This window comes from Monomorium pharaonis, chromosome 4 (assembly GCF_013373865.1).
Source record: "Monomorium pharaonis isolate MP-MQ-018 chromosome 4, ASM1337386v2, whole genome shotgun sequence".
NCBI lineage: Eukaryota > Metazoa > Arthropoda > Insecta > Hymenoptera > Formicidae > Monomorium > Monomorium pharaonis.
In genome coordinates this window covers 13,831,680-13,848,856 of record NC_050470.1, presented here as the reverse complement: position 1 = coordinate 13,848,856, position 17,177 = coordinate 13,831,680, and the positions used below count along the sequence as shown (strand labels likewise).

The 17,177-nt window shown below is 33.2% G+C and overlaps 1 protein-coding gene and 1 long non-coding RNA gene across 9 annotated transcripts; both read right to left on the bottom strand.

Annotated features, from left to right (window-relative positions):
* Nucleotides 1–917: 917 nt before the first annotated feature.
* On the bottom strand, nt 918–12,587 carry LOC118645010. Of its 8 annotated transcripts, XM_036285207.1 has the most exons (8): nt 11,667–11,796; nt 9,254–9,430; nt 8,981–9,154; nt 3,657–3,963; nt 3,060–3,446; nt 2,728–2,929; nt 1,673–1,835; nt 918–1,368 (listed from the first exon to the last, which is right to left on the bottom strand). In XM_036285207.1, exons 4-8 carry the CDS (start codon nt 3,941–3,943, stop codon nt 1,136–1,138), a joined length of 1,272 nt encoding a protein of 423 aa, XP_036141100.1. In that variant the 5' UTR covers nt 3,944–3,963; nt 8,981–9,154; nt 9,254–9,430; nt 11,667–11,796; the 3' UTR covers nt 918–1,135. The 8 variants fall into 8 exon arrangements, with proteins under 8 accessions (XP_036141100.1, XP_036141099.1, XP_036141095.1 ...); XM_036285206.1 differs by lacking the exons at nt 8,981–9,154; nt 9,254–9,430 and having other exon boundaries at nt 11,667–12,587; XM_036285202.1 differs by lacking the exons at nt 918–1,368; nt 1,673–1,835; nt 2,728–2,929; nt 3,060–3,446 and adding an exon at nt 8,792–8,815 and having other exon boundaries at nt 3,941–6,690.
* A 3,597-nt stretch (nt 12,588–16,184) lies between these two features.
* On the bottom strand, nt 16,185–17,072 carry LOC118645417. The gene is made up of 2 exons (XR_004963106.1): nt 16,763–17,072; nt 16,185–16,300 (listed from the first exon to the last, which is right to left on the bottom strand). It is a non-coding gene; the product is annotated as an uncharacterized LOC118645417 (long non-coding RNA).
* Nucleotides 17,073–17,177: the final 105 nt, after the last annotated feature.

Here is a 17,177-nt window from a genome sequence, read left to right as displayed (position 1 = left end):
CCGCTCATCTACCTTTCTCATGACGTCCGTAAAAATAACCCTTCTCTTATAACGGCGAACAATAGCTGTCTTGAAATCAGACCAAGAATTATTGATAGAACCTGGACTGAGGTCGTACCATTTTCTGGCTCCTTTGGTTAATCTGTTAGTAGCAGCCGACAGCATCGCAGCGGAAGGTAGTTCATGAACTCCGGCTATGCTCTCAATTTTCTCTATCCACAAATCAACACTTTCCTGCTCGACAACTGCGAACTGAGGGATCCGAGTCTCCAAGAACTTTGCTGCGTTAATAGATTTCGTGGAGAAATTCTCAGCTAGTTGATATTGCGACGAACCATTGAGATCGTCTGCCTGGGTAGAAAAAGCATGAGTTTCCATACAATTTCCACTTCTTGGGGAAACATTGGCGTTACTCATCATTCTCAGCATTTGATTAAACATTTCCTGTTGCTGAGCTGCTTGTTCTTGCTGAAATCTGAGTTGTTGAGTCCCAGATAACAAAATGTCTGCACAGTGACTGCACAGTGCGTGCACGTGTGCTTAATAATCGTCACAGTGTGACTACACAGCACCATCTAGATGCGTCCTCCTTTGAGACTCATATCGCTCGCACACGTGAGTGCCGCACGCGTGCAGGCGATAGGAGTCTCATGTGAGTGTTCTAATTGAGACTCATATCGCTCGCACACGTGAGTGCCGCACGCGTGCAGGCGATAGAAGCCTCATGTGAGTGTTCTAATTGAGACTCATATCGCTCGCATACATGCGGCACTCACGCGTGCGAGCGATATGAGCCTTGAGTGTTAAATAATAAAATAATAAGAATAATAAAATATATAAAGTATTATGTATAATAATAATAATAAATATCAATCTCAATAGAAAATTCAATTCATATTATAAAAAATCAGATAAAATAATTTAAAAAATATATATTTCTCTACAAAGTACAAATCTCAGATACTTAATATATATAATAATAGTATTTATTTTAGTATAAAAGTAAGTTAATGTTTATATTAAAGTATATTATAGTAAAGTTAGTATTTATATAGTATAAATTTTACGTCTTATTAAAAATATATTAATAATATAATATACATTTAATGTATTATCCTATTTTTAAATGTTCTCATTAATCATATTCAGACTTGCTGGTCTGGGAATAATCGTCAGATTCTTCGTCAGTATTTGTGTTTTGATGTTCATCGTTGTCATCTTCGTCATTTTCATCGACCTCGTCCATGTTTCTTTTTTTTATTGTTCTACGAAATCTTTGTTTAATAGTGCGTAGAACTTGAAGCATCTCTATTTTAAAAGCTTCTTTATCTACAGGCCCTTCAAAATGTGAACATTTTTTAGCTGCATCTGAAGAATATAAATGTTTATATTAGTTTGTACATATTGTTAATTAATGAGCATGTAAAAATATTAATCCAGAATGTTTTCTGTATATGCTTTGCGATAAATAAAAAGGGGACATAGGTCAGAAAGTGAAATTTTATAGGACAGCGGTAAATAAAAGTGCGGTAAGTGTAACAATGTGGTAAGCAAGGTGTCTAAATAAAAAGTTGAAGTTTTAAACAATAGCTAAAAATAAATAAAAATCGATTTTTCCGATTTGTGTCCCTTTTTCGCTTGTCGCATTATATATATGTATGAGAGCTCTTACAATATATAATGTTCATCATTTTGGTGTTCCCTAATTCTTTAGTATTATGTTCGTCACCGAGCCAGGTAAACTTGTTTACTAACTCGTCAGTCATAGTTTGTTTAATTGCGGTGTATATAAAATCCCGTATTTTTACAGCACCTAATCCTATGAAATGGCGATACTAAAACAGAATAAAGATATTTTATTGTATTTCAATACTACACCGAAGTAACATTTCAATTGAATAATGTAATAAGTTCATACAATATAAGTTTTAACATACAAAATTTAATATCTTTGCGAAAAAACATCCTGAAATTCTTTCTGCAGTTGAAAAAAACAATATTTTAAGTAATATTTTTGATAATACTTCAGACACACGAATTTTTTCCAAATTTTTCATTTACATCTTCAAATTAAATCTTAGATTATTAGATTTTTTTAAAATTTTAAGTAGGGTCGAAATAAAATCTTACAGAGATTAGATTCACGCCAGTTAAGTACATTATAAGAATAGTACATTGTGTAACAATGTGTGTGCGAGGTTTAGTTTTTTTCGCGAATGTGAAGTTTAAGGCGAGTGCGGTAATCATATGAGCGAAAAAGCCACCTCGCACAAGATATACACCGTATTTTTGCAATTAATGCGCGAAAATCGCAATTAAACGAGATCAAGAAACACGTCCCATGCGAGAAAGTCGCATCTGTTGCAAAAACATTCTTTCTTTTTCGTTTTTTCATAAACTCTGTAAATTCCAAATTAAAAAACATGTAATAAAAAATAAATTTTAACAGTATATCGTAGTAAAAAAATCCAAATGTTTTTTTTTCAAAAAGATATTTGAAGCTAAGAAAGTCTACTTTAACTTGATTTTATGCTAACTTTGTCCAATAAGTTTTCATTAAAGTGTAGTAATGTAAATAAAAAAAGTAGGAAAATTACTAATTTTCAGTTTCACGTAGTTAAGGAAATGCAGTTTACTAAGTAAGAGCATTGAGAAACAGCAATATGGGACATCTTTTCTATGGAATATCTTACTATACATATAATGGATTCACGAAGGTGTACTCACTAATTTCTGACGCTCCAATTTTTTGGATTCGTGTTCGATTTCGTTAAATTGTTCCAAAGTGTTCAGCGGATAACCATCTAGCAACTGATATAATGACCTGCTCACAATATATTCATCTGATGGTTTTTCCTTTATTTCTTTTAATTGTTGTTGTATGTCTGTTTGCCCTTTGATTAAGTTTCTACTTAGCTCTTCTAATACCCTTCAAAATTATTAATATAATCATTATTATAAGATAATAGAAAATACGAAAAAATAGTTAATCAGCTGAAATAAAAGCTGAACGAAAGGCTGAATATATAAAATTCTAAACATTCCAACATTTTACTCACGCCAATTTTCGTTTCAACTCCGTATCAATACTCGGGGCTGTATTTACTATGAAACTGTCACTATCGGCAACACGTGGCTCATCATTTCGTTCTTCTTGTACAGGTGTACTATGCCGAACATCATCAGGCACTGTCGTGCTAGCAGGAGTTGCAAGAACAGAAGCTGCATTATATTTTTTTGTAGTATAGTCAAGAAACTTTGCAGGGCCACTATGATCGACACATGGCTGATTTCGTTCTGTTTGTACATGTGTAACATTCTCCATCTCAGACACAGATGTCTTGCTAACAGAATCTGCATAAAACTTTTTTATGCCATTTTCAGACAACTTTAGAGGCTCATTATATACTGCTGCAGAGTAATTATCATTACAATTTTTCTTTTTTCTGAAAATACAAAATATACATATGTAATTAAATAAAATATTAAACGTAATCAATTGTTAAAAATTAATAATTATAAAGCTCCTAATTTACATTTATACGTTGTAATTTTGCCAAATTTTGTGAAAATTTTCAACTTTACGTTTATATGTAATGTTCTAATTTCAAAAATTAAATTGCATTTGTTCATAAAGATGATTTTTATTAACTTACGAATTTTTGTTGGTAGCTTTTGCGATCATGTCGTCAGACTTATTCAGGGTACTTAGTTTGTCCGAAAATTCATGAGGTTGTCTTAGTTCATCATTAGTATCGGCCATGTCTTTCCCTGATTGCCGTAATTTCTCGAACTCCTTTCGCACAGTTATTTGGCCTTTGGATCTCTTCTTTCGCGGAGGTCCTTCGTCCGAGGACGTAGTCCATAATTTTTTTGGTCGAATGAGCAGTCTACCACTTCTCGCTGAAATCTTCTTTTTTTCTTTTCTTTCATTCTTTTCCATGTTAAATGGAATGTAATAATCTATACAATTTACAATAATTTATAATTTTATAACTTTGCTTTTATACAAATTTCAAATAAATTCTTCTGGAAATAAAAAGAATCTCAAAAAGCAATGGTATTGTCCATTTCAATAAACTTTGCATATTAAAATGAATTATTGTGAAAAATAATGTACGGAATTTTACTGTCATATAATGGCACTGCGTCATATATAATACTGTCACATATCTATAATACAGTAGAATCCCGCTTTAGCGGACTCTTCGGGGCTCTAGTCCGCTAACGCGGGGTGATCTCCTATTGCTTGGTTTCACTCCCACTCCGTGAAATTTAGGGATATAGCGTATTACGTAGCGTATTGCTATCCCCCACACACGCTACTCACGTGGGCCGACTGCATATGAAGGGGATAATTTCCGCTAACGCGAAGTACACTAACGCGGGGTTCCACTGTACTGTTCACTACTTCTTCATTTTTACAATATTTCTTTTGCGTCTTTTTAAATTCACATTTCACCAATGTTACGGTAACACCAGAGGTGTTATTAGTGATACACAAATCCACTCATGTTCAAGAGCAAGCTCTTCTTCACCTTCCTGAGAGCTCCATTTCGGCATTCTGTACATTTTGCCTTTTACATCCGTCAAGTTTATTGCCTCGATTGCAATGGATAAATTAGAACACTGGAAAACTCTTGCCAAATCAGATGTCCTACCAACATCATATATGTGAATCTGTGTTCGAAATTTTTTGACGATGAACGTAGTTCTTCCCTCTATTTGGACTATGTTTTGTATAACGCAGATGTTTGCATTATTCAGAATACAGCAATTGTCACGAAGGGAAGTGGAAAATGTAATGTTCCCAATTTTCAATTTCCGAAATTGTCGACAAAGACGGGTAGGCATATTTTGCAATAGAGGTCCATCTGCGTGAATTTTAGATGCACAAATTTGGATTTTATTATTAGCGGGAGCCAGAAGAACATCATTTAATTCGCAAATCCTATTGTAAAATTGTTGAAGAGCGAGGTGCGGTTTTCGTATGTATTTTCGGAATTCAGGCATATTATTCTCGTAGCAGAAGGCACTATATGTTTCCAAAGGTCCCAATCTTGCAACATCGTCGACTACATGTAAAAGACCGTGTACGTTATATGAGAGAAACTGTTCTCCGTACAGTTCCTCGCATAAGCAGACATAACTTTCCAAAGCTTCTTGACACCAAACATACGTTGAATCGGGAATATTTTGCAAGCTAAGAAGGCGCATCACAAAATGTAGTAGCATGAAATGTTCATAGTATTCTTCACTTAAAACATTTTGCAGCACAGCCGGAGCAGTATACAGTAACAATTGTCTGAACTCAGTGGCTTTGAAATGACTAAACATGGAGAATTTATTTGGGCGGCGGTTGAATTCCGAAGGACAGTATGCTTGAAGATCTGCCATTCTTGAATCAAGAATTTCTACTTTTCTTATATTCAATTTCTGTTTTCCATACTTTCCTTTCAGATGTGTGTGTAAAATTTTTTTTACATTTCCGATATATAGGAGGTGCATAGTTTCAAATGGAACTTGCGTCACCAGTCCCATTAGGGGACTTAAGGGACTTGCACCTTTATGGTGATCTTCATCTACCATATTCCGATACTGTTCATCCGTTCTTGGCGGATGACGAATCCCCGGAAAAACCATCGTTCCTCGAAAAAATACCGTTTCTTCGCAACGATGACCTTCCACTTTACATTTTGAACATGCGCTTGATGATATGTGTCCATAATGATTTAAAGCAAATGCCCTCGCTGGTGCATCGGCAATAAAACATCGAATTTTTAATGGCAATCGTCGATTTCTTATATGAACACCGCCTTCTTCGTGTATGTCGATAATTTCTTGAACAAACTGTTCAAAAAATTGAAAAGTATCCGATGGTTTCTGTGTTCCTTTAAAGATACCCGCGATTACAGGCCTTTTATCAACACAATTATAAATTCTGTATTGAATGGGCCAAAACTGACCTGTGCCACTCTTGTGGATTTGAGCACCATCGGTGCTAAAATCGATTTCTATTGTTTCCGGTAACATATGTTCAGGAAGACTTTTCAATTTTTTGATAAGAGTATATTTTAAACCCAAATGAAGATATTCTCCTCCACCAATTTGTTGAATGTTCCTCATAGCAATATCATTAGGCGTTTGAAGTAACGTCCTCGTGTCCTTCGGTAGACATTTTATGTTAAAAGGGAACTCACGCAACGTTTTGAGTAATATATTGCCTTGGGTATGTTTCACATTTGCTGCTAAAAAGGCATTTTGTAATGCTGTCGTCCTCAGCTCGTCCAGGTTTTGTAAAACATTATCATTTTCATGTTCCGAAGCGTCCGACATATTTTCGTCTTCCATATTATCTTGTGCTTCTGCGTTATTTCTATCGACTTCTCTTTCTTCTTGTTCATTTGCTACTTCTTCTTCTTCTTCTTCTTCTTCTTCTTCTTCTTCTTCTTCTCCTTCGGTGCCTTCACTGTATTCCACTTCCTCGCTCGTGCCAGAAGTATTTCCATTGTTATCAGTAATAGATTCATCATCGTTTTGGATATCGTTACCGGAGACAGATAGTGGTGCCGGAATTTTGGCGGATTCAAAGTCTCTTGAATGATCTTCCATTAACAAGGCAGATAACCGCCTTCTCTTGTGCCTCGTGCTGAGGCTCATAAATGGCTTAAATTTGAATGGCATCCCTCGCTACATTTCATGTATTGTTGGTCAAGACAGCCAAGCCAGGAAAATAATATAAAAGATATGCTATGATTTATTATAACATTTCTAATTAACGAAATATGTGAGTACAAGTAGCATAGGTTTAAAATCAGGTAGTTATAGTGTTACTGTATAAAATTCATGTCAATCAGGAGTAGTACGGGAGACACAAAACTGGCCGTCAGTCAACGTTTGAATTTCTGCTACAATACAAATACTTATAAATTATCGTTGTAATGTGACAATTTAAATTTAGTGATTCATTATTGTTCAATTGGTATAATAATTTGCAGTTCACAAATTGAATACAACATACGAAAATTCTTTTTCGTATATTGTATTCAATTATTATTTTAACTATTATTAATTTTTATAATTATTTGCAATGTTATACTGTATGTATATACTATTACAATATCTTTAAGTAAACCTTTAAAAATGTGTTGTTTAATTTATTACTTAATAATATTATAATTTGTTAACATGTTTGGATGTCAGTAATTATAACAAATTTTAATTTTGAAGATGTTCTAGCTATACAGTCCTTGTCAACAGTTAAATTGGAATTTTTATTTATTTATAGAACAATTATTTTCTGCATCGCAATAAATCTTTACATAAATTATCTTGAATACTAAAAGTACTTGTGTAAAAAAATTCATATTTTTATCATTATTATTTATTTATATTTCCATTACAGCACATTTTTACTTTAAAGTAAGAAGTAAAAATGTGCTCTAATAAAAATGTTAATAAATAATGATAAAAATCTAAATTTTTTTACACAAGTACTTTCAGTATTCAAAATGATTTATATCAAGTTTTATTTCAATACAGAAATTAGTTCTTTTGTAAATAAATAATACTTATTTATTTATTTACAAAATAACTAAATAAAAAATCACAATAAAACTTTGCGTAAATCGACTTGAATACTTAAAGTATTAATAAAAAAGATCTTAAGAAAAACCATTAAGAAAAAGATTTTTTTTTAATGTATAAAATAATTTAATTTTTTAATAATAAAAAAATTAACTATAAAAATGTTATTAAATAAAAACAATGTTATTCCCACAACTTTCATATATATATATGTATATAATTTATTTAAAATATAAATATTAACACATTTCCAATTTCAATTTCCCAATTTAACTTAATTGACAGGGACTGTATAGGCAGATCATCCTTAAGTATCAATTTAATATAATATATACAAAAATATAATAATAAATAATATTAATATTATTTTTGTACAGGCGCATGCCATTGTGCATCCGCTATTTAGAATTTCAAAAATTGTACTTAAAATTCATGATTAGTGACACCAAATATATTATAAAATTACATTCTATTGCACAATTGGGTAACAATTATTCGAAGGAAACATTGACCAGTTTTGTGACTATTTTTTGTCTTTCCTGACTCACTCGAGGTAAATGAATAAACAGATAATTCATAAATCATGCAAAATTCATTCAAACTGCATCACATGTGAATGCAACGTAACCAATATATTAGTCACACTGTTATTACATCCTCATAACGTATAGTGCGATCCGAATTACTATTATAAGGAATTACTTTACAATAAAAAATATATCCGGATATCCATATAAAAAATCCCCTCAAACAAAATTGGATTAGCAACGTACATCTTTAAGAAAATATATTGTAACTGTATCTTTTGCGATTGTGGCAAACAAAAATGTTATTTGTAATCAATTTTCTTTTTTCCTGATGCATAAAAAATTATGAAATAAATTAGTGATGTCCTGGCCATTAACAAACATTCGCAGAAATTTTTAGAGATTTTTTAAATGCTAATTTGAATTTTTAATAAATCAAGAATTTTTAATTTGTCAATTTTTAAGATAAATGTTCGAGTTGCCATCTGCATATTTTTTGTATATGAATATATAGAATCGTTTTCAAGACATTGTTTTTCTATAATTTTTTCAAATTTTTAAAAGATGTATATCAATGTAAAGAAAATTAGAATATAATTAAGTTATTGCACAGAAATAAAATTACAATATTTATTCCATGCACTTTCTAATATATAAATATTCTATTTTATATATACATAATAATTATTTTTATTAAATAACTTACATATTGATGTCCAATAAAAATTCAACAATTTAAAAGAAATTAAATATTAGTTACAAAAATTTAATGAAAAATAAAAAGTAGAAATAAATAATTTTTAATTTCTATTCATTGTGTGTGCATTTCGTGTTTCAGCAGCACTATAATACATGTATCTACATACCTTTAGTTGAAGTTCGTTTATATGCTGTATTCTCTATGTGAAGATCGTTTACACTATACAAACTATTTCCAAGTAGCAACAAAAAAAGACACCGGTCCACGAGACATGAAGAAGTATTTGCAATTGCGCCTTTAATCGTGTATCGTTGTATGATACTTTTTTGATATTAAAAAGCTGCGACGATAAAAAATCATTTTCCTTAATAATACATATTATAACCTCTCCTATTCATCGCGTATTTATTTCGTGTTTAAGCAGTACATATTTACATACCTCCAGTTGATTCTTCGCTTAATGCTATTCCTGTATATTCTCGATCTCTTTATTCTGGTATAAGGCCGTTTACACTTTCCACAAACGATTTCCGCAACAATTCAAGACACCGGTCACCGGCAGTGATGCGATTCCGAACTCAAGCATGTACGCACAGTCGCACACAGAGCCGATCCTCTATCCGTGTGACGCCCCGCACGCCGCGCGTAGCCGCGGAAATTTAAACGTTTTTCGAACGAGCAAGCGAAAGAGAGAGAGAGAGAAAGAGAGAGAGATCGTAAAATGTAATCATTGCGTTATTTTGTCCTGAATATTCACCTAATGTAATATATTCTTACAGACTTATTAGAATAATGTGAACGATTTTATCCGATGATACATATCTTTATTAAGACGAAAGGGAAATAGCTGAGTTAAAAATCAAATTAATTTTCTACTATGTATTAAATTGAATTAAATTATATATTTAATATTTATTACTTTGTGTTAAGAACGAAAAAGAAATACAAAATAAAGATAAATATAATATATACTTATTTACAGGTACGTAACAAACAAGGGAACGGTCGGGGCTATTCCTTATACCGACTTTGATGGGCATTGAATATGTTGTAGAGCATCAAAAAAGTTCAGAGACCCGTATTTTTTTTATTGGTTTATCTCGAAGTTTAGAGATTGTTTTAATCCTTATAAAAAAACGTATTTTTTCATTTTTAACAAATATCTTCTAAAATGTGAGGTATATAAACAAATGTTTTATACAAATGTTTTATACAAAAGTTTTATAGTATTTTATGCTCTTTGCAATGATGTATTCAATTCTTTTAAAAATGTCAAATTTTCATTTTTTGTTTTTTTCTAGGGGTTGAAACAACCCCTAAAACTCAAGATAAGCTGATAAAAAAATACGGGTTTTTTTCTTTTTTGATGCTCTGCAACATATCCAAAACCAACAAAATCGGTGAGGGACAGCCTCGACCGTTCTTTTATTGTAAGTACAGATAAACGAAATAATTTCAAGAAATTATAAAGTTAATTGTTAAAAATGTGAAAAATATTAATTTCTTTAAACTTAGATTATTTTATATGTATATAAAATTAAAAGAATGTAAAATGTAAAAAATGTCAAAATTATTAAAATTTAATATTTCTTGAAAGCTTTACAAATTTACACACTTCACAAATTTTCTGAAAATATCAAAATTTTAGAAACTTTTAACATTATAACCATTTTGAAAATGTTTGTATTTTTTATTTTATTGAGATTTTACACATGAGCTAAATATTAATTTTGAACATTTTTGGAATTATTTAATTTTTATTCTTTTGTATTTTTATTCTATTGTATTTTTATTCTAATTACATTTTATGAATAATTTTAATTTTAATTTTATTTTAATGAGTTTTTGTAATTTCGGGATAAATATATTTCAATTATTTACACGCAATATGTGTCGCTTTGAAAATTTTTTGTAATTTATGATCAAAAGGAACTTATTATTTTTTCCTAATTTTTTGTCAATTTAGCAACGTTTTTTTTTACTGTAAACTGTAAAAAATTTTCAAAGCGGTAACACGTATATACTGACTCAATAATTGAAATATGAATATTCTAAAACTAAGAAAACTAATTAAAATTGAATTACAATAAAAATTATTAATCAAATGTAATTTTATAAAATAAAAACGCATAATAGAGAAAAAAAATTATGAAAATTCCAAAAGTGATCAAAAAATGTTCATTTTACACACACACACACACACACACACACACAAACAAACACACACACCGTGTGCGCGTGTATGTATGTATAATATAAATAAATAAATATATATGTAATAAATATCTAAATATATATATCGTCAGCTAAATTGAAAAATCTTATAACTCCATCGGACGTCCGACAGAATTATGAGGTTTTCTAATTTAGCCAACAATATATTAATATTATTATTATTATATATATATCGTTGGCTAAATTGCTTTTATATATCGATCATATATAGCTGTTCAGTGCCATCTTCTACCCCGTCACGTAATAAATGCAACGTGATTGCGTTGTTGAATTCACGTGTGAATATCACACTGTGCGGATGACCTGAGTCCGTACGAATAATGTTTTCATTCGTACTGTGATAAATACAATCATACATAAGAAAGTACAGTCATACAGTGAAATCTTTTTTCGGTCGCTCATATACTCTCTCATACATGACTGCATAGTGCCACCTTCCACGCACACACACGTGTCGCTAGCACATCGTGAGAGCAATATGATTGTGGTATTGCACGCATGTGTGATAATCACACCGTGAGGGTGACGTGAGCCCTCACAATTTGTTATCTGGGGTCACTAACTGACAAAGTTGAGAAACATCAGAATCCGTATTTCTTTTTTCATTCGGATCTAACCTTTGAATCGCTGGACCATCATGAGGTAATAGCGAATGTGAGGTAGCCGGTTCCTGCGGATTAGCTGACTTTCCGGCGGTCCCTTGCCGGGTACTAGCGTTGTCTGTAGTCTTTCCTTTTCCTGCATGCGCCTGCAACAGCATCTCCATGCACGCTGAACGGTCTTCTGGAAAAACCTCGATGCCAAATTTGGAAAGCTCATCCTGGAGCTTGCGTATGGTGTAAGCTTCAAGTAACTCGCGAGAAATCATTTTACCGAGTCACTGCGCACGTAACCAAGTATAACAAAGGATAAAACCCGAGTACACACCGAAGCCCGCGCAGAGAAAAAAGATGGTGGACCGGATGTACGGCCCCGGTACCCGTTACACGGTCGGCTATTATGGCGGACGGGAAAGTACGTTGTACCCCTCTGCCGTGATAGTAATCTCGGGATGCCGGAAAACGGCAGCGAAGTCACTCGACTGTTCGAAGCGAGGAAAACGCGACAAGTCAACTTCCTAAGCTTCGCACCACGAAAAAAAAAGTCGTTGCTACGTGGTGGCGAGTCGAAGTGTACACCCGAACACTTCTCACTGTTTCCGTCAACAGCGGATTGTCAACGGTAAAGCCAACAAGGCTATCCCACTTCTGAGGCTGTAAAACGTGAGCCCGTTCAAACCCGCGGTTAGAAGAACAAGGGCTAGAGTCAGGAAGTTAGGAGGGAAGATAGGATTTGTTGGCGGGTTTTCTCAATAAGGCTCTAGTTTCCCTTTTAGATACGTCTTTTACTATATCCGCTTAACAACTTACTTCTTCTCGCCACCACTTACACTTCTGCCAACCGCACGCGCATAAATCTAGATGGCGCCTCGGTACGGGCGACATCGCCGATAATGACATAAGCACTCGAGGGACCGCGCGCAATTCAAATAGGGCCGGCGTCCCGTTAAGGAGTTTACAAATCTGAAATAATAACTAACGACACTATAAACGACAATCGTCATTATCGTTTTTCATATATTACACGTACAAATGTGACTGCGTTTCGATATTCGTTCAAACAATTCTTTTTTTACTCGATCAAACAATAATGAATCTAGGAGCGCAATACTGAGTGGCCACGTAATTATTAAAAAATTAAAGAAATAGAAACATTACCATGAACAAAGCACGAGCATAAAATTCTTACAATAAATCTTACAATTTCTTTTTAACAAAAGATAGGATTTTACTTTTTATTGGTTTTCTTTTGTCCTTAATTTTGTTTCTAATGTTTCTTACAAAAGACACTTAATTATCATTTTTACTAAATTTGTTATTTTTTATATTCCTCTTCTGCAATTTCTAACAAAAATATATTGTTATCATTATTACATCGTTATACAAATAATATTAGTGCAATAAACGATATTTGTTAGTTACTAGTAGCAGAGAGGAACCTGAGAGCGGCCACCGTGGCTTTTTTCGTGCGACCAATATTTGACTAGCATCAGCGCCAAACGTGGATGTAAAGCCCGTTCTACATTAATTGCAGTCGCCAGTTGTAATTTGCAACACCCAATAAATGTCGAGCTTTAACTAGAAACTAAGCGCCTATTGGATGTCGCAAGTCGCAACTAGCTGCTTGCGATTAATGTAAAACAGACTTTACATCCACGTTTGGCGCTAGTCAAATATCGGTCGCACGAAAAAGGCCGCGGTGGCCGCTCTCAGGTTTCTCTCTGCTAGTAGTACATTTTAAAAACACAATGGGCGCGTTTAGCAGACGGAGCGGATCAATGAGCGCTCAGTGATTCTTTACTATGATTGGTTCTTGCCTTTAGTTCTTCGTTGGATTTAGAAGCAGAAACCAATCATAGTAAAGAATCACTGAGCGCTCTCTGATCTGCTCCGGGTGCGTTCGGGGAGACGCTATTAGCGCTACCAGCATTAGTCCATCTTCATTACTCATTAAAAGTAGAACAAGGATAAACTGACGCTGATAGCGCTAATAGCGTCTCCCTGAACGCACCCTCCGTCTGCTGAATGCGCCCAATGGCAGCAGGAGTAATGGTATATCCACACAAACTTGCATAAGTGCATAAGCATATACATAAGAAAATTGATTGGTCTACAAGCACTTACATAAGAAAGTAGACCAATCGAATTCCTTATGCATATGCTTATGCGCTTATGCAAGTTTGTGTGGATATACCATAAAGGGCCATCTACAATGGAGAGCATCGACATATAGAATGGACTGAGCATTGCGATAGGTTAGCACGCGCCTGCTTTAGAGTGAGAGGTACTACACCTGAGGCCTATGTTTGTCTCTTTTGCAAGCTTCTGATTTGTTATTTCGTCCCCCTCCATTCACGGAGGAGGACGAAATAACAAATCAGAAGCTTGCAAGAGAGACAAACATAGGCCTCAGGTGTAGTACCTCTCACTCTAAAGCAGGCGCGCGCTTGCCTATCGCAATGCTCAGTCCATTCTATATGTCGATGATGGAGAGTCGTAGGCCGTAGCAGTAGTCTTAGAAAATGTCTCCACTTCGTATTGCTTTACTGTTTACAGCCTACAGCAGACATTGAGCCAATTCATTGCGTGCTTACGATGAGCGTTGGGACATTCGGGATTAGTTTTTGGTCACCTTTCTTTGATGGCCAGCTTGTATGTTATTGCTACGTCGTTTTTATTCTAAACAGCATTGCCGTAGTTTTAGTGCTGTTACGGCTAAAACACTCCATTGTAGATGGCCCTTAAGGGCCTTCACACACGAATTGACTTAACCATAACAGTAAGATTTCGACCAATCACGTACTTGATTCAGCCGATTACGGCAGATCACGGTTACGGTCGCCCAATCTGATGCGTCGAAATCTTATGTTATGGTTATGTCAATTCGTGTGTGAAGCCCCTAATGGAGTAGGAGTAAGAAGAAATATGAAATGAGATTTGCCCATTTCGTTTACTCCCGGTTTTTAATTGGTCAATTGTTACTCTTACTCCTTACTCCATTACTCCTGCTGTCATTGTAAACCCCGCAAAAAGGTAGAAGGGATTGAGATAAACTTAAAAATCCAATATTGGTTGCGTTCAGGAAACACAAGTGATCAGTGAGCGATCAGTGATTATTGGTCCTTACTGTTAAATCTCTAAATTTGGACCAATTATATTAGCGAATTACTCAACTGTTGTACAACTGTTGAGTGTCCTGAACGCACCCATTGACTACGTTTACACGTCGGGTTTAACAACATCAAAGTAATAAAACTGGCCAACTACAGCCATTCCTCGGAAGAATGAAATGGTTATGATTGGCTAGCTCTAGAAGTATCGATGTTATTAAACCTGTTTAAGGATGTCGTGTAAACGTAGTCAAAGATGGAATGACATTCTGGTGTATCTGGCTGCATCCGTTGCGAATTTAAAGGTGTGTTCGGGGAGACGCTATTAGCGCTACCAGCATCAGTCCATCTTCATTATTTATTAAGGTCCGGTTCCACAACTCACTGTTAAATTAACTGGCCGATTATTCCATTACAATTGACCAATCGTATTTGTCGTTAAGCAAAATTAACAAATACGATTGGTCAATTCCAATGGAATAATCGGCCAGTTAATTTAACCGTGAGTTGTGGAACCGGGCCTAAGGCTACATTCCAAAACGTTCTGTCCGAGGAAAATTTTACTCAAAATATATAGTACATGTAACGTATCCTATATTACATCGAGTAAATTTTCCTCGGAAAGGATGTTTTGGAATGTAGCCTCAGGGTGCGGTCCCATGAAGCGAATTATGCGGAAGCGGAACGAGCGGATCACCAATCGCGGGATCATTCTGATAGAACTTTTTCAAAGATTCCGTCGAAACGGTCCTGTGATTGGTGATCCGCTCGTTCCGCTTCCGTTTTTCGAGCCGGGAAGCGGCCCGTAGTTTTTGTTACTTACAGAAAGTTGAACAAAGATAGAATGAGGGTGCAGTCCACTGATCTCATTAAAGTGGATATGGCATACCCTAATAATCTGAGGTAAAAAAGTGTGACCAATAGAATACCGGAAGCCATTAAAGCTGTAGTCAGCGTACACGCTTTTGGCGGAAAATTTGAATGACTAACACAAAATATATGTGTTAAATAAGATATATTGTAAAAATATAAAATATGATTATAATGTAACCAGTAAAAATGAATTAAGAAATTAATTAATTTACAAAATATATTAAAATGTATATGTTTAGTAATTTGAAATGTTCTAAAATATTAATCTGAAATGTGTTTATTTGAATTTTTATAATATTGTTTTATATCATACATATAACATTTAATATTATGTATTTTTTTATAATTGTAAGTGACATTTGTAAGTGACTTTATAACAAATATTTTGTAATATTTAAAAAAATATTTGGTAATATATAACATTTTTATGTATAAATTGAATCAAAATATATAAATATTTTATTAAATAAGAGGATAAATAAAAGATTAAAAAATAAAATTTTGCAGGTGTCTAAAAATTGTAAATTTTTATTTATGACCATCTTGTTAAATAATTTTACTAATAAATAATACTACTACTACTAAACTTATAAATAAGTTTAAAGGGTATTGTTATAGCTTATTTTGTCCTCGTGTCCTTAATTGTGTTGTAGTAATCCATACTTGCAGCTTGTAAAAAAAGTAACTATTAGACATAGATTAGCATAGATTTATTTAATATTTAAGTATAAATATTATAATGTACATAATAAAATGTATATATATGCACTATATACATGCACAGCATAGAAGAAAATAAGATAATTTTTTTATCGCGTTTTTTAGAAAATAGTAATAGAAAAGTAGTAATAGAAAAATGTTATTTTGCGTGCTTTATTAAACTTTGCAAGTCACATACTGTGCTATTTAAACATAATGACAATAATGTTACATTATAAATATATTTTATAACATAAAATATATGAATTCAAAACAAACATATCACTTAAAACTTAAATTTGTAATTTTAAGCAACATAATAAAAATGTGTATTCAACAAATACTTATGTACTTATGAGGTACATATTTGAATCCAGATACATTAATATTAAACATATTATTATTAAACTTTTCAGACTTAACCTTACTCACCTATGAACGTTTGTTGTTTATTTTCACTTCCTTTTCCACAATAAACACATTTTTTAATTTTGGAATCTTACTATTTTACTATTTTACTATTTTTATTATAAAAAAGTACTATTTTGGATAAAACTGCTACACATCTACGTCTATAGATAATTAATTACACGTGGAATTTCGTATCATCGTCACAGTAAACTGTGTTCGTATTCGTATATACCGCCATATTGTGTACAGAGACTACAACCTTCAATTGGTCACACTTATTTCGTCCTATGCCATATCCACTTTAATGAGATCAGGGGCTCTATTCTTGAATTCATTTGCAAGAGAAACGTATTCGCAAATTCTGATCTTACAGAAAAGTTGGAAATTTATTGGCTATCGTATGGCTATTAACCAATAAACTTACAACTTTCTGTTA